At 35.2% G+C, this 22428-nt stretch overlaps 1 protein-coding gene across 1 annotated transcript; it reads left to right on the top strand.

Annotated features, from left to right (window-relative positions):
- The first annotated feature begins 9601 nt into the window (after positions 1 to 9601).
- Positions 9602 to 10192, top strand: LOC140036157 (uncharacterized). The gene has a single exon (XM_072077457.1). It carries the CDS (start codon positions 9602 to 9604, stop codon positions 10190 to 10192), a length of 591 nt encoding a protein of 196 aa, XP_071933558.1.
- The last annotated feature ends 12236 nt before the right edge of the window (positions 10193 to 22428 follow it).

Raw genomic sequence — 22428 nt, 5'->3', positions numbered from 1 at the left:
CTTCCAATCTTTTGCGTTTATAGATTGAAATCTCACCCTTCCATGCAAGAACAGTTTCTCCAGCGTTGGCTGAAAATATATAGTTAAGGCGCTTGCGAGTTGCAAAACTAATTTTTGTATGGAGTTGGAGATGATTCAATTTTGGCCTGCAAGTTTGCTTGTGAAATCCTTGTTCCATTACTTCATGGGTTATATTATATAATAACTGATAACGGAATAAAACTTTTCTACAGACAACAATTGAATGCATTGATAAGATCAAATGCAATGGTTGTTGGAGTTATTGGATGCAAAACCATCTATTCTAGACAAATGATGGTGGGGAATCCGGGGGACATTTTGTCAAGCAGTCCTGGTAACAGACGGGATCAACATCCCCAGAACGGGTTCGGCAGTAGAAGGTACAGGCTTTGTCGCAATAGTCTCGGCACTCGTCGTCATGGCAGTCCTCCAGACCGATCGGTCCTTTGTGAGTTGTCGTTGAGTCTGCAATCGCCGCTGTCAATAGCATCGCCAGGACAAGGAGGAGTGTATTCTTTACCCCCATTTTCTGCAGCTCTCTTCTATGCATACAATATACTAACTAGTAGTATTAGTTTTGATAAAATAAGTTGGAAGCAGGAAGTGTTATATAGTACTTGGAATATATACAAGCAATTAATGTCCAATAAATAGATTTTCATCCATATATATGCATCTGCATAGATGCAAAAGATTATTTTCCATATAAAGCTTTGACCACGTGCTCTGAATGCTTTTTCCATTTGATTTTTTTCTTTTTTTTTTGAGATAACTTGCTCTTTATCTTCTTTTTTTTCCGATACGATAAATTCTATTATACGTCTACTTATCTTTTGCCAACTGGACAACGTTAAGATTATTTTCCATATAAAGCTGGTTTTTTGGGATAAATCATGCTTGCTTTTTATCCTTTTAACAACTACTACGGACTAATAGAAAGAGGATCTTAATCAATTTGCCAAAGCTCTTTGGAATATCCAGATTCTCAGTCAAGTAGGGGACCACTTGACTGATCGATCATAAGAGCACTTTAGATATCTACCTACACCACAGATGAGTAATTCTTACACAATAATTACATCATCAAACCAAGGCCACCAAAACGGGATGGTAATACTTACAAGGAAGATATTCATAGCTACTATAAAATAAAATAAAAAAATGGTATCTGCTTCAAAACACCATATGTGTAGGAAAGATATTCGTTCAATTCTAGATAAATTTATCATCATCAGAACATGTACTAATTTGGATTGCTGAGTTTTTTAAAAACTAATTTTTCAAATACTATTAAAATTTTTAAAAAGTACTCTAAAAGATACTTTAAAAAGTAGTCTAATTTTTTTTTATGTTTAAAAAATATCCCAAAATATATTCTAAAAAATATTTTACTCTTAAATATCCCAAAATATTTTCTAAAAATATCTCAAAATATACTATAAAAACTCTGCTACAGTTGTAGACACCAAAATTTCATTTATTTTATTCAATTTTAGCTTTATTCTTGTTTTATTTTAATTGATTAAATGAGAGTTAATGTTCATTTTGTTTATTTTTATAAATTAGGTTTATCATTTTCATTTTTAAGGTATTTTGCATTAAATTTCTAAAAAAGGAAAAATTCTCAGAAAAAATTCAAAATTTGTCTTTAAACCTTTTAGATTCATTTTTTTAAGATAAATAAAAATCGTGCAATGCATTTACAATTAGGAGTTAACATTTTTTGTTCTTTACCTAAATTGATTTTGAAAAAATATATAATAAATAAATAAAAATAAGAAGACAAGTGTATTAGGGGATCTTTAGACAAGTGTATTAGGGAGATATTAAGCAAGTGAAGTGCATGCAAATAGGACAAGTGTCTTCATTCTTGGTTGACAACACATGCAAGGGGGGTTAGGTAGCTAGACACTTGGAAGTCTAGGATAATTTGGAAATTTTGGAACAAAAAAAAAGAAAAAAGGGCAAAAGGAGAGCTCGGGTGGTGATGAAAATGGAAAAAAAAAAGAAAAAAGAAACTAGAGGAAGCTATGGGCTGAGGGTTTTAGAGACAAAAAAAAAAAAAAAAAACCAAGCGAGCGAGAGAGAACTAGGGGTGACGGCTGATGAACAAAAAGAGAGGGAGAGATTGAGAGGGGGGTCGGCTGGAAAACAGAAAGGAAAGGAGAGGGGGGCTGAGGAAAAAGGAAAGCTATGGGCTGAGGAAGAAAGAAAGGAGTTTGGCGGCTGAGAAGGAAGAGCTTCAGGTAGCGGGCAGAAAACTAGAGAAAAGAGCTACGGGCAAAGCAAGAAAGGAAAAGGGGAGGATCTGAGAACGAAAAAAGAAAAGGGGAGAATCTAAGAGAGGATCAAGGGAGAGAGAGGGGCGGCAGCTGAGCAAGGAGAAGGAAAAAGAGGGTTTTGAGGGTTGGCGAAGCAAGAAGAGAACCTGGAAAAAAGCGGGGGGAATTCATAATTGCCTCTACCATCTCCGTTCCTGTCAACATGTTATCAGTTGCTCCAAAGCCTCCATAAGAATGAGCGTATGCTTGCATGCTTTAAGCTCCCTTGAGATTTAGAGTTTTAGTACAAGTCGCTCCCATTTGCTGAGCATGCAGTGAAAGAAGGTATTCGTAACAATCCTAGTGAAAAAAGAATTGCTAGTTGCACGCGGTGTAAAAATGAAAGGCTGTACAAGACGTAGTTCATATGTTAAATTTTCATAAATAAAAAGTTAATTACAGAAAGTATATAAATGCAAAGAAGAGAAATAATTATCAGTGTATGCATTTACATGATATGTTATATATGATTTTGGTGTATTAATAAGTGCTCAATAGGTACTACTAAAAAAACTTAAAAAAAAAAAAAGAGATACAGTATTGTTTCCAAAATTTGATGAGTGACTTAACGGCATAAATTTATGCATACGTTGATTTTAGCGTTTTGTTAAAGACAATGCATTCAGAAGTAGTGAAGTGAAATTCCATAGCCTTCCTTGACGGGAAACATTACATATTTACCTACACTTGGACGATGGAATTAAATTAACCACACGTGGACTAATGGAACCAGGGAATGAAATTAAAGGACTAATTGTGTTCATCAACTGAAATAGAAAATAATATAATTAAGTAGAGAGAAAGTACAAGAGTTGCTCATTCGAAGAAATAACCATGAAGATCTCCTAGTGATTAGAAACAACCACCAATGTTCTGATTAGCGAATAGCTATTAGTGGCCAAGGCATATCTAGACTGATGATAGCTGACTAAATCACGACAGATTTATAAAATGCCTTGATTTCATTTAGACCCACAGAGTATGTGTGCTGGTAATCTCTCAAGTTTAGATGTCCAAACAACTTATACAGAACTCTCAAAAAATATAAAACGACAAATGCCAACACAAATTGGTTCAGTTGACAAAAACGAGTTACAAACTCACAAAAGATTGTGTGCTCAAATTCCGCTGCTCATGTGAAAGCTATGTTGGTGGGTGATTTGTAAGTACCTCTATAAATGATCTATGGTTCCGAAGGTCTACCCTGACTCGTAATAGTGATCGGAGTCTAATCTATCAAAAATTTTAATTACCAAAAAAAAATGAAAGGCAAAATTAGTTTTACAACTTAATATATGAAGCACAAGATAGGAGAAACAAATTCTTGAAAAGGTATACGTTAAGGCAGTGAGGTAGCAGAGGAAGAAGTATGTAACGTTTAGATAGGAGTTAGTACATGAGTAACAAACTGCCCTGTGAGCGTAGTAGTACCCCTACGGCCGCGCCTTGTAAATAGGAGTATCCTTTTCTCCATTCTCAATCCTGATGATGTCAAACGTCTGACGTAAATTGTCTGACAACAGCACAATGATGTACCGGCACGAGCTCAGCATGCTTAGCCTGAAATTTTTGGGACAAAGTTTCGTGTTTAATTGAGTCGGCAGAATTTGGACTTAAATGTAAAGTTCGAATTAACTGTTCTAGGAGACGAAATTGGCCCTCTGACTATTTAGTTGTAATTTTGACTACTTTATTTCTTGAATTCTAGTATCTCAACCCTTGAATTAGTTTTAAACTTTTTCACAACTAAACATGGAGGAAATACCTCATAGCAATAAATGATCAATTGTTTAATAATTATTGAAAAAAGTACTAAATTTTTGTGTTTTCGAATCATCTATTACTTTTGGACTTATTCATTATTCTTTAAACCAAATTTTACAACTTTAAACAATTTTGTGAGTTTTTTTTTGTAAAAAAAAATAAGATATTGCAGTCACTAATGTAGATGTCTCCATAAACAAGTAACGCAAAATGATCATTAAACTATGTATTGAGGGTAATTTTAACATTTAAATTGTTATAAAGTCTAGATTATGGGTGTTTATGTCATTTTTAACAATAATGAAAAAGGATGGATCACCTGTTAGTAGCTAGAGTTAAGACTCCACGAGTTAGAGATTTTAAGTTCTAATCTCTCTTTTAATCCCATCCCTTTCCTGCTAAAAAAATTAAAAACAAAATGGGCAGAGTGCGTAAACTTCTTTTTAGAGTGCTGAGAATAATAATGCATATAATCTATTAGTGTATATATATATATTATAAAGTAACAAATTAATAATTTACATACAATTATAGAACAATACTTAAATATTAAACATATATTAGATATAAGTTTAGTTGAGTTTGAACCGAGTCTGATATAAGTCCAAAGCCTCACATGTGTATATATATTTCTGAGTTGAATATGAAACTTATAGTATAAGCTTGACCGAAACCTAAAAGCTCTAATTCTTTTTGTGAACCGAACTTGGGTTTATCGAAACCCGACTCACAAAGCTATATTGTGTTAGGACAGAAGGTTTTAGAAATAATAGTAAAAAATAGTTAGAATTAATGACTGAAATAAACATTAGTGATACGGCACCGTTTTGAGGTATGCTGAGTTAGTTAGGTTAGTTAGTCAATAATAATAAGTAAGGCCCACACTTGTAAGTTTGCTCAGACGGTTATGAACAAGAAATCTCACTTTCTCTCTCCTTTCCTCTCTCTCTCTCTCTCTCTCTCTCTCTACATTTTTTCATCATTCCTTCTGATTCAATTCTGCAATTCATCATCTCAATATTCTAAATTCCTAACAGATTGGTATCAGAGGAAGCAAATCCTTAGACAGATCCTTACGAAATCATGGCAGAAGGCACTAGATTTAAGACACTGGAAGAACAAGTAAGGAGGCAGGAGACTAAGCAACTAAAAATAATGGAGAATCTTCAATCTTCGCAGTTATCGCTTCAACAACTCAAAGAGGAAATCCGGGTGGAACTAGAAGAAAGTAATAAACGCATGGAGAGCTTGGTGGCTGGAATGTAACAGAAATTTGGTGCATTTCTGGAACACAAATTTAGTTCACTGATGCTGAATGTGACAGGCGGGAAAGAGAAGTTGCTCGAAGAGGAAATCAGGGGAAGAGCAGACCAAACACCGCCATTGTCACCAACTCCTCCTCTTCAATCCAGACTATATCCAGAAACAGAACTTCCAAGAGCTCCCAGGAGAGAAGGTAAAATCCAAATTCCAAATCCTCCAAAAATTGATTTACAACTGTTTTCAGGGGAAAATCTGAGAGATTGGCTGAGAAAATGCAACAAATATTTTATCAAATACCAAATTCAGGATGATCAAAAGGTAACAATAGTAGAGATGTATCTTGACGGAAGGGCTGATGAAACCAAGACTAACCTGGGAGGAATTTAGGGAGATACTGTGTAAAAGATTCAATGATAATGGCTACAGAGGTGTGGTTGAGAAATTTAACGTGTTACAACAGAAAGGGAGTGTTGAAGAATACAGGGAGAGGTTTGAAGAATTGAAGTCATTAATGATGATCAAGAACAAGAATCTTGATGAGAGTTATTTTATTTCAAGTTTTATCAGTAGTTTAAAAGAAAAAATTAAGCCTATGGTATGAATGCTGAGACCAACTACACTGTCTGAAGCTTTTGAAGTTTTTCAGTGGCACGAACACAACATTAAAGTCCAATCTAGATGAGTTAAAGAAGGCCACAGAGTATTGCAGAGAGTAAGTTTGGGATCACCAAGAACACTGCTTCAATGGCAGTCAACACTAACACGTGTAAAATTCCTTCAATTGGGAATTTTAGGAGCATTAAATTCAAAAATTTGCAAGCTGATCATCAAGATTCAAAAAGGATTTCACCTCAAGAGATTCAATACAGAAGGAATCATGGCTTTGTTTTAAGTGTGGGAAGAAATATGGACTTGGACATCAATGTAAGTTAGGTCATCTAAATTTTCTGATCTATGAGGAAGAAGATGACTCAATGTTTGAGGATGCAGTGGGGGAACAAGATGACCAAACAGGAAACCCTGGCCAGGTTATGGAAATGTCCCTTCATGCCTTATTTGAGGCTTTAAAAGGGAAGACTATTACCATAACAGAAAAAATGGAGGGGGAAGAGGTGTTAATTCTAGTAGATACTGGCAGTTCAAACAGCTATATCAACAATGAATTGGTCATTGGCATGGATATTAAATATCCATTGGTCTCAAACCCATTCTCTGTGATCATGGGAAATGGAGCCTGTGTTACCAGCAATGCAGTTTGTCCGGGTGTAATGTGGGAAGTCAATCAACACAAATTCAGGTTTGATCTTAAGGTAATGGAGTTGGGAGGTTGGGACATCATATTGAGAGTGGATTGGATGGTACATTTCAGCCCAAGTACGTTTGATTTTCATCAGTTGATAATCTTCTTGTTCAACCAAGGACAGACAGTACATCTACAGGGACAAGCTGAAAATTGTGACTTAGATTTGATCAGAGGGAAAGATTTGAAGTATTTCATTGAATATAAAAGACATGTGTGTGCAGCTATGTTTGAGTCAATGTTTGAGAATGCAGTGGGGGAACAAGATGACCAAACATGAAACCCTGGCCAGGTTATGGGAATGTCCCTTCATGCCTTATTTGAGGCTTTAAAAGGGAAGACTATTACCATAACAGGGAAAATAGATGGGGAAGAGGTGTTAATTCTAGTAGATACTGGCAGTTAGATAGCTATATCAATAGTGAATTGGTCAATGGCATGGATATTAAATATCAGATGGTCTCAAACTCTTTCTCTATGATCATAAGAAATGGAGCCTGTGTTACCAGCAATGCAGTTTGTCCGGATGTAATATGGGAAGTCAATCAACACAAATTCAAGTTTGATCTTAAGGTAATGGAGTTGGGACACCATATTGGGAGTTGATTGGATGGTGCACTTCAGCCCAAGTACGTTTGATTTCCATCAGTTGAGAATCTCCTTGTTCAACCACGGACAGACAGTACATCTACAGGGACAAGCTGAAAATTGTGACTTAGATTTGATTAAAGGAAAAGATTTGAGATATTTCATTGAATATAAAAGATATGTGTGTGCAGCTATAGAATTAAAAGAAAGTAAAGGTGGAACTGAGAGTGTGATACCCAAAGAAGTAGAAGGCATTCTCAGTGAGTATGCTGATGTATTCAAAGCACCAGATTCCTTACCCCCTAACAGAAGCATTGACCATGAGATTACTCTCAAACCAGGTCAAGCTCAAACCATATCGTTATCCCCACTCTCAAAAAGGGGAAATATAGAGACAAGTTACAGAGATGTGAAAAAAGGAATAGTCATACACATTACCAATCCCTTTGCATCTCCAGTCCTGTTGGTGAAAAAGAAATAAGGGTCCTGAAGATTCTGTGTAGATTATAGGAAACTGAATGAGATTATTGTTAAAGACAAATACCCAATACCAAATGTAGAGGAGCTACTGGATGAGTTAGCAGGAGCTGTATTCAAATCAAAATTAAACCTAACAGCAAGATATCACCAGATTCGAGTACCCACAAAACAGCCTTTCAGACTTACTGTGGCCACTATGAGTTCCTAGTCATGCCATTTGGCCATACTAATGCACCAGCCACTTTTCAATCCTTGATGAACAAGGTATTTCAACCATATTTAAGGAAATTTGTCCTGATTTTTTTTATGACATACTAGTTTACAGTCCCACATTGGAGTCACATGTCTAGCATTTGAAAATAGAGCTTGATACATTGAGGCAAAACTAGTTATATGCAAAAAATTCCAAATGTGCTTTTGCTCAGAAGATAGTAGACTATTTGGGGCACATTATTTCTAAGAAAGGTGTTAGTATGGACCAATCTAAAATCGACTGTATCTTGAAATGGCCTGTATCTCAGATTGTGAAAGAATTAAGGAGTTTTTTGGGGCTGACAGGGTATACAGAAGGTTCATACAACACTATGGGCATATATGTAAACCTCTGACTGAACTTTTGAAGAAAGATAGCTTTACATGGAATGAGGGAGCTCAGAATTCTTTTGAGCAATTGAAGCAACTCATGGTCACTGTACCAGTACTTAAACTACCTGATTTCAGTAAGCCTTTCATCATTGAAATTGATGCTAATAGAAGAGGTCTAGGAGCTATATTAATGCAGGAGGGCCACCCTATTGCATTTTTAACCAAAGCACTTTTCCCCATAAATCTTGGATTATCTGTGTATGAGAAGGAATTCCTTGTCTTGGTCATAGCTGTTACTAAGTGGAAGTATTATTTGGTAGGGTATTACTTTATCATGAGGACAGATCACCAGTCACTGAAATACTTGCTTGACCAAAAACTGAACACTACTCTATAGCACAAGTGGTTAACCAAGTTATTGGGGTTGGACTATGAAATTCAATATAAAAAAGGTGCTGAAAATCTTGTTGCAGATGCACTTTTAAGGAGACATGAAAGGGTTGTCACAGTAAACAGTAACACTAGATCCTGTTTGGCCCTTTTTGGTGTAAAATCAGGCTGGATTGAGGAGCTGTTGAAAAGTTATGAAGGTGACTCACAGTGCCAAGAAATCGTGTCTCATCTACTACTAGATTCAACATCCTAACCTTCTTATACCCTGACAGATGGGATACTGAGAAATCAAGGAAAGATTTATGTGGACACAGGGAATGGCATCAGAAACAAACTTATCATAGCCTTACATGCATCTGCAATAGGGGGAAATTCTGGACAGAAAAGATGTTGGCACAGGATTAAGTCTTTGTTCTACTGACCAGAGTTCAAGAAAGATGTTATTACCTATGTATCGGAGTGTGATGTGTGCCAGAGAAATAAGCCTGAACACCTCCCATATCCTGGCTTATTACAACCCATTCCAATTCCTCAACAAGCTTGGTCCCATATTTCTATGGATTTCATTGAGAAGCTTCCCAAATCACAAGGCTATGATACCATTCTAGGTGTTATTGACAGATTTACTAAATTTTGACATTTCTTGCTACTAACACACACTTTCACAGCAAGATAGGTTGCACAAGTTTTCCTAGACAATGTTTTCAGGTTGCATGGTTTACCAGAATCTATTATCTCTAATAGGAATAAGGTGTTCACATGTTGTTTTTGGAAGGAGCTGTTCAAACTAGTGGGAACTCAACTCAGTTACTCTTCTTCATACCATCCACAGTCAGATGGCTAGAGTGAGAGGCTTAACTAATGTTTGGAATCGTATTTGAAATGCATGACCTGTGAGTTTCCATCGCAATGGAGCAAATGGATACCTACTACAGAATGGTGGTATAATTCTGCATACCACACAAGCCTGGAACTCTCACCATTTGAAGCTTTGTTTGGGTACAAACCAACTCCTCTCCCATTAGGACCCTATTTGGATTCAATGATACCTGCTGCAGCCCAGATGTTGCAGGAAAGAACCAGAATTGTCAGTAGCATCAGAGAGCACATTTCCAAAGCTCAGAATAGGATGAAGCATTTTGCTGATAAGCACAGGACTGAACGAGAATTTGCAGTAGGGGACTGGGTATTTCTAAAATTGCAGCCTTATAGGCAGCAATATGTGTCAGTTAGAAAATGCTTGAAGCTCTTTGCCAAGTATTTTGGACCTTTTCAGGTTGAAGAAAGAATTGGGAAGGTAGCTTACAAACTGAAACTTCCTGCAAGAGCCAAAGTGCATCCAGTATTCCATGTATCCTTACTAAAGAAGAACGTTGGCCCTCTGCAGCAGATGTCTACTACATTGCTAGAATGGGATGAACATGATCTGTGCCCTCTAAAACCGGAAACGGTTCTTAAGAGGAGGGCAATCTTATAGGATGGACAACCTATTGTGCAGCTCTTGATCAAATGGAATCATCTCAGCTTTGATGAAGCATCTTGGGAGGACAAAATTTTCATTGAACAACAGTTCCCAGATTTTGCAGACTTGAGGAGAAGTCAGATCGAAGGGGAAGGGATTGTTAGGACAGAAGGTTTAGAAATAATGGACAAAAATAGTTAGAATTAATGACTGAAATAAACATTAATAATACAGCACCGTTTTGAGGTCTGCTGAGTTAGTTAGGTTAGTTAGTCAATAACAATAAGTAGGGCTCACACTTGTAAGTTTGCTCATACGGTTATGAACAAGAAATCTCACTTTCTCTCTTCTTTCCTCTCTCTCTCTCTCTACATCTTTTCATCATTCCTTCTGATTCAATTCTGCAATTCATCATCTCAATATTCTAAATTCCTAACATATTGGTAGCCCTAAATAGTGACCAAGGTGGCCTAATCAAAAGACAAAAAACTATTTAGTTACGAGAAAGGGATTAAAATTCTTAGGAATGTAAGTTGGGTGTTTGAAAACTGCATCGTCAATTAAAGATGTAGAGGATGTGCTGTACATTGCATCTCTCTTGACCCGATGGTCCACTCCTTCTAACCCTTCATGTAAATGGTACTAATTAATTAAGACCATATTCAGGTTAGTAGTTTTTTTTTCAAGTTTAATATTACTAATATACTAATGGTAGTAGTAGTTCTTCTATTATTACTAGTAGTAATTTTAATATTACTTGGACACTATACAAACAGTATTATTAATAGAGTTCACTTACAAAAAAATTATTCTAAATTATAATATTTCTAAGTGGTAGACACAAATATGAGAATTCTTAAAAATAATGAGGTAGATTATCTATTAGTTTGTTTCTATCACTTAAAGCGTATGTTGTTTAGTAGATGATTTTCCTTATTAATAATACTAGTAATATTTTTCATATTATTATCACTTGGGTCCGTTTGGCGGGTATTCAATGGGCACTAACTGTACATCGGTTAGTGTAGAATTTTTCTTGTTAATAATACTGGTAATATTTTACATAGTATTACTACTTGAGGTGTTAAAATTTTTAAAATATAAAGTTAATTAGAAAAAGTGTATAAATACAAAAGAGGATAATAATTATTAGTACTTAGATTTATATGATAAGTTGGTTGTGATTTAGGTGTGTTAATCATTGAGTTGTGTTTTCTTTTAAATTTCCTTACTTTTTGATAGTGGATCTTCATTGCTTACCCATAAAAAGACTAATTGGATTTGCACCCCTTAACCCATGACTAATTCTCATTTTGCACTATCAACTATAGTGTTGTACATATTACACCTTAAACTTTAGATCCCTACTAGGTTACCACTTACAACTGAATATCTCTCTGTAGAATAGCATGTCTTTTAGGAGTATCTTTTTCTGAACAGATACTCCTTTAACAAATAGATACCTTTACCGGGCACATATCTTTATCTTTTTGTTAGGAGACACTAACACTTGTTTGATAATCCAATTCAACATTTAAATTTAATGGATTCAAATCTTAATTATTCAAATACGTTTGATAATAAAAAATTGAAGCTGAATTAAAAATAATAATTATGAAATTAATAGAATTAATTTTGGGTTTAGAAGGCTCGAGGCCTAGGTGCGCATCCTTTGACATTTATACATTATTTAACCCAACAGTCATAATAGGTCAAATACATTAAAATTTGGAATTTCCTTTTATAATTTTTTCACTATCCAATTTTATTTTATTTTATTTTTATCAGATGGCAATATCTAGCATTACCTACTTCTACTCTTACTCCTACTCTAACCTATACTAAGAGAGGGGAGATCCCTAGTGGAACCTAAAGAAATCGACGAGAACTGAACCATCATCGGACTAGACGGGCGTACTATGCATCCATATAAATTTAGAAGAAATCACATATAGTGACACATTGATTGAAGGCAAGTTTGAACCTTTGACCTTTCACCCCACTAAGATTTAAAAGCCTTTGGTGGTGGCCAACCATCCAAAATGCCGTTGATTACTATCCAATTTTATTTGAATTGGTGTACAAATGTATGTAACGTTTTCATCCTCTACAAACTTTTCAATGTGGGATCATCAATAATTATATCCAACAATAATGACATAGAATGTGTACTGTTGATGCTGGAAAATTTTGTGACTTAACCAAGCTTTTTATCCTTTTATTTTCTTAATGTGTCATCCAAATTTATCGAAAGACTGGTCTAGAAAACAAGCTCAGATTTCTTATTTTAGGAAGAGCGGGACTTGTAAATTTTGAAGGTAAAAACCCCTCTCCTTGGCTTGACGGTTAACGCTTCAACCGCTCTCCAATTGACAACAAAGTGTGTGAGCCAAAAATTTCGATGAATCATGATGTGACCATTTCCCAGCATCTAAATGCAGCAAAATAATTTATATAGGCCAAAATTTAGATGCCAGGAAGGGTGGAGCCCCTGTATTAAAATTTTCTTTTGGCATTCTTAGCGTCCAAATCCAAGTGAAGCATTGAGCGCAACGGATCTTCTGTCCCACATCCTGTGCCACTCTCTGTCCCTTCCTAAGGAAACAAAAAAAAACTAAAACATGATGTTTATTTAGGAAAAATAGCAATATAAAGGGAAACAAAAAAAAAACTAAAACATGATGTTTATTTAGGAAAAATAGCAATATAATAAAAAATGGGACAGAGAATGGCACAGAATGTGGGACAGAAGATCCGTTGCGAGCATTGAGATAGACGTAACTAAACTTGTGGTGGCACAGCACAAAGCTCCTGCTAGGCCAATAGTCGAAGATAGAAATAAATCATATTGCATGAACAAAACTTCGAAAATTAAGACATGATTCTCGAAACGACAGCTCCAGTACGTATTTCAGGTGGGCTTTCTTCTATATTGGGTGGGAACGAGACTCCTCCACTATGGCTTTCTATTATTTGCTACCTAAAAGTGCAACACCTTATCACAGATCTTAGTATGATCACGATGACACACATCCCCCTTTAAGTATGAGATAGAACTCAAGTTTACCTCTAAAAAAAATCAGTGGTTCCATTCTTCTCTCTATCATGGAAACTTGTTCTCCCTTTTCTCCCACAAATCCCAAAATCCAACCTCATAGCATTTCACGTATGAATAATCCAAACAGAAAAAAGTAAAACCAAACTGAGTAGCTTCCCATTCTATTGTAAAATTGATTCTGCCAATTTCTTTGAATTGACTGAAAGTATTTTAGAGGAAAAATAAGATAAGAAACTGCGAGAAAGATTAGCCAATCTGGGAGGAGAAGAAGGAGAAGACGTGGAGGGAGAGAGGAGAAGAACCCTAATCCTTTTTTTTTTTCTTTTTTGTCTTAATCTCTCCATTAGAAAAGGATCATCGTTTGCTGCTTGAGTTGGTGAGAGTTGAAACTTAGAAGTCTTTTATAGTTTAAAGATGACACATGTCACCGTATTAAGATCTGAAATAGGGGTGTTATGCTAGTTCTAGTTCCATATCTACCGAAGATTCCTTATTCCATGGTTCTTTCCCTCAAATTTGATCAGGGCCACATTTGCTTTCCAGCCCAGAATCAATTCCAACATTAAAATGTTCATGTGGCTTTTGCTTGTGAAAGGTTTGTGTCTGAGAATTGAAATGTTTTCGAGAAAATTTTAATTACAATACAAACACGTTGAAATAATATAGTAAAAACTAAAACGTAAAAGTTTACTGGATTTCATACTTGTTATTGCATTTAACCCTTAGTTTCAGCTCGCTAACCCAGAATCAGAGTGTGGCACTAGTCAAGGAATTACACAGGTGATTTTGTCCCCTCTTGGGGTGGTTGCTGAATAAAGATGCTTCCATTGAACAGTTTTCTTGCCAGGTAAACAAGAATATTAAGCACAGTTGTGAGTCCTGTGAGAAGCCCATTATAAATGCCCTGAAGTACCGGAAATGCTGAGATGACAACAAATAATACCCAGGAAGTGTAAAGGGCTATTAGGCCATGAAAGTGTGGGAGAATCATTGATACTAGCGAGAGACACGAGACTACTCCAGCTGCCAGAGCAATGCGGTCGAAGATCTTCCAGTAATCATTACTGCGATTTCGTGATTGCTTCATTTTCGAAAGCAACAGGGAATAAATGAGAATGGTTATCAAGAAACTCCAAATATGTACAGCAAATCTTTTGGATGGGTCTTCAGAGATCGCCTGGTACTTGACCGCCACAATGGCAAGTAAAGCTGGAGTCAAACCTTTGAAGACCGTATGAAAAGGAGGCTTGGTACTGCAATCAAGTGGCAAGAAACCCAATTACTTCACAGTAACATGCAGGCGCAAATTTCTTTATTGATAAACAAAATTCAATTGTTAGCAACTGAGATGGAGACAGATTCATTTGCCAATAAGAGAGACCGGCGAACCCTACCCATCTCCATCTGCAACAAAGTTCTCAGAGAGCCACAATACCAAAAAAGAAACAGAGAGAAACCGAAGGAAGTTCACTCCAAGAATGCGGGCCATGTTGCCAAATGCAGGAGCCCCTGTAATAATTTTGTCCAACAGGCCCGGTATTCTTAAGAATGCAACGCTGTCGACCGTATATGTTAAGAATATAGCAGAAGAGAACCAACCTGCGGCCACGGACACCGACTGGAAGAAAGCGGCCACTTCCAACGTGGTTGCATTTGCGCCTTGTAAATCTGTTTCTCTTTGTTTTCGATGTCTGTAAACCGATTGGGGTCTCCTCCCGGACTTCATCGCCAAGGATGACCATTGAATTCTCCATCTCGCTACAACCACGAACTGGAAATGGAATGAAACAAACGAAACAGAGTGCTGATGCTTGGAAGACCGGTGTGCTGACTCCAGTAAGCTACAATGAAAATCGTGAAATTTAAAGGGGAAGTCGTGAAATTTAAATGTGGTATTTTCTGCTAAAAATGGTAGGACCCCTCCTTGTTGGTTGTCCTTAAAATGGTCGGGACGGTTGTCTTGCTATGCTATGTCATACAGACAACGGAGTCGGGAGAAAGTACGGTTGTGTTGGATTATGATTGTTACTGTTGTTAGTCTAATTGATCCCTTTTCTGGTCGTCGAGCTTGGAATCATATGCCAAGTCCAAAAAACAGGATCCGCAATCTAAACAAAACGCGCAAAAACTCCTGCTTCTATTATTAAACCACCCAATTTCACCTTGCACTCCCAAGAATTTTCTGCTGGACGCAAACTCATTGGCAATGCGGCAGGGAATGTTCACCCCTTTTAGCATCAGAAACCCTTTTTGCCACCATCCTCCCATGGTACATAAGACACATATGCAACTCCGATGTCTTCCCTTAGTGCGCAGGACCCATGTAAAACCCTCTGATGACGTCACTTTGTACGTAGGATCATAAGACTCTGACGTCACTTTGTACGTAGGATCATCAAGACTCTGGAAATCCTCCCATAGTGCGTAGGACCCGTATGTAACCCTTGAACTTGAGAGGAAGTTCTCCGTTGGTGGGTGAAAATTTTTCAATTTCTCACTCGCCATCAAAGCTCATTGTCGCTTTTCCAAATCAGCATCTAAAGTGTAAGAATTGCTTGTAATTATCATCTTTGGCCATTTTAATATCGATTAATCTAAATATTAAGATTCAATACTGATTTTCTATCAGTTAAGGAGTTGTTGTACACTTCAATATTGTGTGAAATTTAGATAAATATGTAAAACAACGATTAGTTGTAGCTTGTGTTTCCTGGTAAATTGTTTCTTTCTCTTTTTTTTTTTTAAAGAAAAATTTTAAGCAAGAAAAGAGTGGGATGTAAAAAATTGGAGATTTAATTTTGATTTTTTTTTATGTTCTTTTTTTTTTCAGGTAAAAGACTTGTTATGTTTACCCTTCCTAGGCACGATCAAGGACGGCTAGCCCCGCCAACATATATTAGTTTAGTTGATAAAAGCAAATCATTTTTTATAAAAGGTATGTAATTGAACTTCATTCATAATTATATTAGTGAGGAACAGGGGCGGAGCCACAAAAAATTTTCAGTGGGGGTAAAAGCAACTCTAAAATTTTTTACCTACTTTTTTTTTAGTTTTTTAAGGAAAAAAATATTCACCAACAAGTACAAATGATGCATATATTTCATGAAAAATATCAAAAAACAAACTCAAAATTATTAATGTAATAATAATTTTATTTCAAAAGCAAACTAAACCATTTACAATTGCTCATGACGAGTTTTCATATTTTGATAACGGTTTACAGCCTTTTCATTTTTGAATTTCACGAAGTATATTTTTCTTAATATAAGTAACTAAACAATTATTCATCCAAGTGTCTTCTATTTTATTTTGTAACCGATTCTTCACTATATTCATTATTGAAAAAACCCTTTCTACGGTAGTTGTAACAACAGGTAAAATCAAAGACAACTTTAAAAGCATATAAACCAATAGACACACAACTCCAGGGGGCATACTTAAAATTACATCAAATTTTTATAGGTATTATAGAAATTTAAGAGGGGCAGTGGGGACCTATAAACCAATAGATACACAAAATTTCAGGGAATACAGTTGAAATTACATCAAATTTTTATAGGTATCATACGAATTTAAAGGGTCCATTGCCCCCAGTGTAAATCCGCCACTGGTGAGGAATTTGTAAGTATTCTTGTAAATAACATATAATTTCAGAGCATGTTACGATCGATGATAATAGCTAGAGCTGAATAATTTAACCTTTTTCCTATTTAGATAGAGGACGGGATAGGGATAGCTGACCCTGACCTCCCCCGTCCCGGTGGAAATAGGTTGGTCATTTTTCAGATTGTCATATATTTATTAGTATATGTGCAAGTCCCAAAGATCTTTCAATTACAGAGTGCCAGTTTCAACTCTCGACCTCTAATTTAGACAGGGATTTTAAATCACTTATGACGGCGAATATACCTTTCACAAGTTGATTATTAGGAATCAATCAATTGCAAAACCAGATAAGTGGTCAACAATCAACATGCAACTATTTGCTGCAAAACCTCCATAAGAATGAGCATATGCTTGCACGTCTGAGCGCCGTTGAGTTTTAGATTTGGATAATTTTAGAAGCCTCTTAAGATTTTTAATAATTTCATCTAACTCCTCTCTAAATTTAAAAAATTACACTAACATCCCTTATATTTACTGTTTGGGTAACAAAATTTATAGAAAGACACAAAATTTTATATGAGAAACCTAAATTACCTTCTTGTTAAAAAGATTAAAAAAAAACTTTTTTTACATTCTTCTCTATACCATCAAAACCACCAACACTACCATCCCTTTACCTCTATAACCACCAAGAAGTCCCCACTTCTATCAAAACTACCTTAGGCTGCCAATTAGAGAAGAAAATAAAGAAAGTAACAGGAGACTGTCAAATATTCTTTTCTTTCTACCATTAAAGCCATGTCACCACTAACATTTCTATCTGTGTTAGTTACTATCATATTCCTAAGGCATAGTTTTATCAAATTAAAAAAAAAAAAAGCAAAAAAAAAAAAAACCACATAGAGATGTTCCAACCATAGTTATTAAACCCGGCCCGGTCCATAGTTATTAAACCATAGTTACTAAACCGGCCGGTTCTTCAATTGGATCGTTTCTGCATATGAACCGTTGACTTTTCAACGGACCGGCGATTCAACCGGAAAAAACCGGAAACCCAGCCGGTTTTGTGGGCAGACCGGAAACCCGGCCGGTTTTGTGGGCAGACCGGGTTTGAGGAAGAAATGTTTGTCCAAGCCTTTGCTTGGTTTCGAACTTCAGACCTTCAGTATTGTTTGTGCGTAGCTCACCACCAGGCCACTTTGTCACTTGTTCATTAATGGCCATTCTTATGCTATATGAATGTTTTTTAATTTCATCTTTATTTTTTTAAACTCTCCAAAACAAATGTATTTGGAATCTTTTAATAAAACTTATGACCCTTATATTCTATAAATTATAAAATAGATTTCAAAAACAACATATTACATAATTTATTTTAAAGACAAATATTTTTTTGCATTTAAAATTTGTAAATAACCTAGATAATTACAATAAACATCTACACTTGAAGTTTGGTGGATTACTAATTAAATTTATGTTTTGCTGATTCTTATATGAATTAAATATTCTATAGCAAATTAAATTAAATGAATATTTGTTATGACATTATTTATTACAATTTATCTCATATATCCTATATCAAATTTATAAAATATAATATTTAAATATATGTAGTTACCCACTGGTTCAACTACTCACCCACCGGTTGAACCAGTGACCCGTTGACCCACCTCCTTCGCCGGTCTCCTCTCCGGGCCGAGTTTAATAACTATGGTTCCAACAATCCAATGTAGGCTACTAGTCAAAAAAACAAATCACATCTTTTGGTATACCATATAAATCACTTTCACTAAAATCCATAACAAAAAAAATTCACTAAAATAAGCTGTTTCAATTGGTAATTATTTTAAGATGTTACAAAAAATTTTCCAATGAGTTTTTTTCTGATTTTTCCCCTATTTTTTTCTCTTTTAAAAGTACAAGTTTTTTTCATGTAAAATAGTGACAAAGGTAAAAGCTATTTTCAATAAGATGTTACAAAAATTTTTCCAATGAGTTTTTTCTGATTTTTTCCCTATTTTTTCTCTTTTAAAAGTACAAGTTTTTTCATGTAAAATAGTGAGAAAGGTAAAAGCTATTTTTACCAACTCAGAATATCAATGGAGGTCGGTATAATATTTAAAATTAAAGGGAATTTAAGTGAAATTATCAGAAACTTGAGAGGAGGTTTATAAAATTATCCCTTTAGATTTTTAGTACAAGCCACACGCCCTTCTCAGCAACGTTGCCGTAAATGCAGCCAAGGAATGTGAGACCCCTAACAATACTCAAAACTTCTTTTGTTGCATGAAAGGGTTAAAAGGAAATGAGATACAAGTTGTTTCCAAAATTTGATGAGTGAATTAACGGTGTGGACCGTGGATTTATGCAAATGTTGATTTTGGCCTTTGTTAAAGAAATTGTTTGCGTAAGTAGTGAAGTGAATTCCATAGCCATCCTCGATGGAGGCTCATAAGCCGAGCAAAGAAACCTAACATTTTCATACAGATGGACTAATTGGACAAGGGAATTAAATTAACCGGCTGTTGTTTTTATCAATTGAAGTATAAAATATATATAAGCAGAGATAAAATACCAAGAGAAGCTCATTCGAAGAAACAACCATAAAGATTCTGACTAGTGATTAGAGAGACAATTACGAATGTTCTGATTAGCGAATTGTTATCAGTGGCTGTTGTAGTTATTGGATGCAAAACCATCTATTCTAGACAAAATCTGGAGGACATTTTTCCAAGCAGTCCTGGTAACACACGGGGCCAACATCGCCTCAACGGGTTCGGCAGTAGAAGGTACAGGCTTTGTCGCAGTAGTCTCGGCACTCCTCGTCATGGCAGTCCTCCAGACCGATCGGTCCTTTGTGAGTTGTTGTTGAGTCTGCAATCGCCGCTGTCAATAGCATCGCCAGGACTAGAAGACGTGTATTCTTTACCCCCATTTTCTGCAGCTTTCTTCTATGCGTACAATATACTAACTAGTATTAGTTTTGATAACATAAGTTGGAACTTATAGCGTTTTTATCGTTGGACAAAATACAAGCAATTAATGTCCAATAAATAGCTTTTCATTCATATATATGTGTATGCACAGGTGTAAAAGATTATTTTCCATATAAAGCTTTGACCACATGCTCTGAATGCTTTCCATTTGTTTTGTGTTTTTTTTTTTGGGATAAATCATGCTTGCTCTTTATCCTTTTGCCAACCGGACAATGCTGGCTTCGAATTTTCCATCCCCAAATTAGTCTTTAACTCCTCTATCCCTTCTTTGTATAGTTATCATGTGTCTCTAATTTTTTGATAACCCAAACTCAAACAAATTGATAATAATTGATTGACAAGTTTATTCAAAATCAATTAAAATAGATAACTCAAATTAAAGTACTAGTTAGGGTTCAAGAAAAAAATGATTTGGGGTAGAAAATAAAGAAAAGTTTTAGTTGATTTCTATGTTCATGACCAACAAGACTCTTTTTTGTTAAAATAAAAAAAAGTTTTGAGTTATCTGTTTTAATTAGTTTTGAGTAAACTTATCAATCGATTATTATCGATTCGTTTGAATTTGGATTATCAAAAGTTAGAGAGACGTGGCAACTGTATAAAGAAGAGACAGAGGGGATAGAAACTAATTTGGGAACAGAAGATTCGAAGCCAACAATGCTAAGATTATTTTCCATATAAAGCTTTGACCAACTCTGAATGCTTTTTCCTTTATTCTTGTTTTTTGGGATAAATCATGCTTGCCCTTTATCTTTTACCCACAGGACAATGCTAAAGTGTTGATGGTTATAGTAACGATATTGGATAACCTACTATGGCCCTTAGCTACGCATTAGGTTGTTAACGTCTTTTTCAATATTGTATTAGAATAATTAATATTAGTGTTAGTGAGTCTTTTCCAATACTATATTAGAATAATTAGTGTTAGTTTTTCAATAAAACTGGTAAATATATCTCCCAAATAGTACGTTTTAGTCACAAATAGAAATTTATGCTTTGAGAAATAAATTTTATTTGACAAAGTTTATTTTTCTCAAATTAAACTTTCTAATAGTTAAAGAAAAAATTTTGCATCTTTAAGTAAAAAATCACCTATGGAATGTAACGTACTAGAGCTATCACTCTCCTCAATTATCTTTCTCCTATTCAACTCTCACAATCATCTCGACTAATTTTTTCCTGACAAATTTGCACTTTTTCCCTAATGTTATTTTTTGTTGCAATTTCCTATTATGGTTTAATAAAATGACATTAATGACCTTAAAATAATAATTAGTATAAAAATACTTTTAAAAAAAAAAGATCTAGATTTTTATTCTGGGAGAACGTTTATAACGATAAGATCCAACTGTTAAACGAAAAATCCCATTCATGTGGACTAATTGGACGAGGGAATTAAATTAACCTCTGCTGTTTTTGTCAATTGAAGTATAAAATATTATAAGCAGAGATAAAATTCCAAGAGAAGCTCATTCGAAGAAACTACCATAAAGATTCTGACTAGTGATTGGAGAGACAATCACGAATTAATCTTCTGATTAGCCGATAGTTATTAGTGGCCAAGTCATCATTAGACTAATGATATTTGACTAAATCACTACAGATTTATAAAATGCCTTGATTTCAATCAGACACTTGTCAAAAATGTTTACAGCATGTGCTAAACCAGTTCTTTCTGCAATCTTCAATTATTATCTTATCCTTGATCGTTTGGACTTACACAGTATTAGGTTTGTTTCCTGATAGTCCTTCTAGCATTGGCGAGCCAAGACCCCAAGATTAGAGAGAGTTATTCCTAACCGCATAGAGAGTGTAATGATAATGGAGATAAGACCAATAAACATTGATGTTGGACGTGCCTCTTTTCTTTTCTTTTCTTTTTTTTCAATGTTTTGTGACAACCAGAATAAAAGGTGGTTCTCTTGAAGGGGTAAAAATTAAGGCAGCCCCATGCAACCCCACGACGTTCATATTGCATCTACGCTTATCAAAATTTTTCACGGGACTCTTCTGGACTTGAAGAACCTAGAATGGGAAGCAAAGCATAATTGCTAATGTACACTATAGCTGTTACAATTTTATTTGGTTTTGGCACATCGTTCTCAAAATAGGTCTCCTATGGCCTAAATAGTCTGATGTTGGTCTTTTAAAATACTTTTTTTTTTTTTTTGGAGCTCAAAGGAGATTCCAAATATTACAATAAAAAGAAGGAAAGAAAAGAATTTAAGAGTCGAATCGCGAATTTCACGATCGCCTAATTAATGTTCTTACCAATTAAATTGGATGTTGGAGATAAAATTTAAGTACTTCAATAGATTACGTCTTTTTTGTCTGTTCTTTTTTTTTTTTTTTTTGCAACAGGGAAGGGTTAGGAGTCATGGGATTTAAGACGCATTGAGGGACAAGGGGATTTTTTGGCCTGGTTTTTGTCCTAATGTAATCAACTCCTTTGTGTGTAATCTACTTCGTAACTTCTTTGTGTGTAATTTACATTTTTCCACCCTTTCTGGGCTCAAATAATCTTCACATGATTCAAGGCCCAATAAAAAATGCTCCTTAAAAGTTGAAAGTGAGCCCATTTATTTCCACGG

This window comes from Coffea arabica, chromosome 2e (genome assembly GCF_036785885.1).
Source record: "Coffea arabica cultivar ET-39 chromosome 2e, Coffea Arabica ET-39 HiFi, whole genome shotgun sequence".
Taxonomy (NCBI): domain Eukaryota; kingdom Viridiplantae; phylum Streptophyta; class Magnoliopsida; order Gentianales; family Rubiaceae; genus Coffea; species Coffea arabica.
Note: the sequence above shows the minus strand (reverse complement) of the source record. Positions and strands in the feature narration are given on the sequence as shown.

Coding starts and splice junctions, on each gene's coding strand:
- LOC140036157 (XM_072077457.1), top strand. CDS start 9,602: ATGACCTGTGAGTTTCCATCGCAATGGAGCAAATGGATACCTACTACA.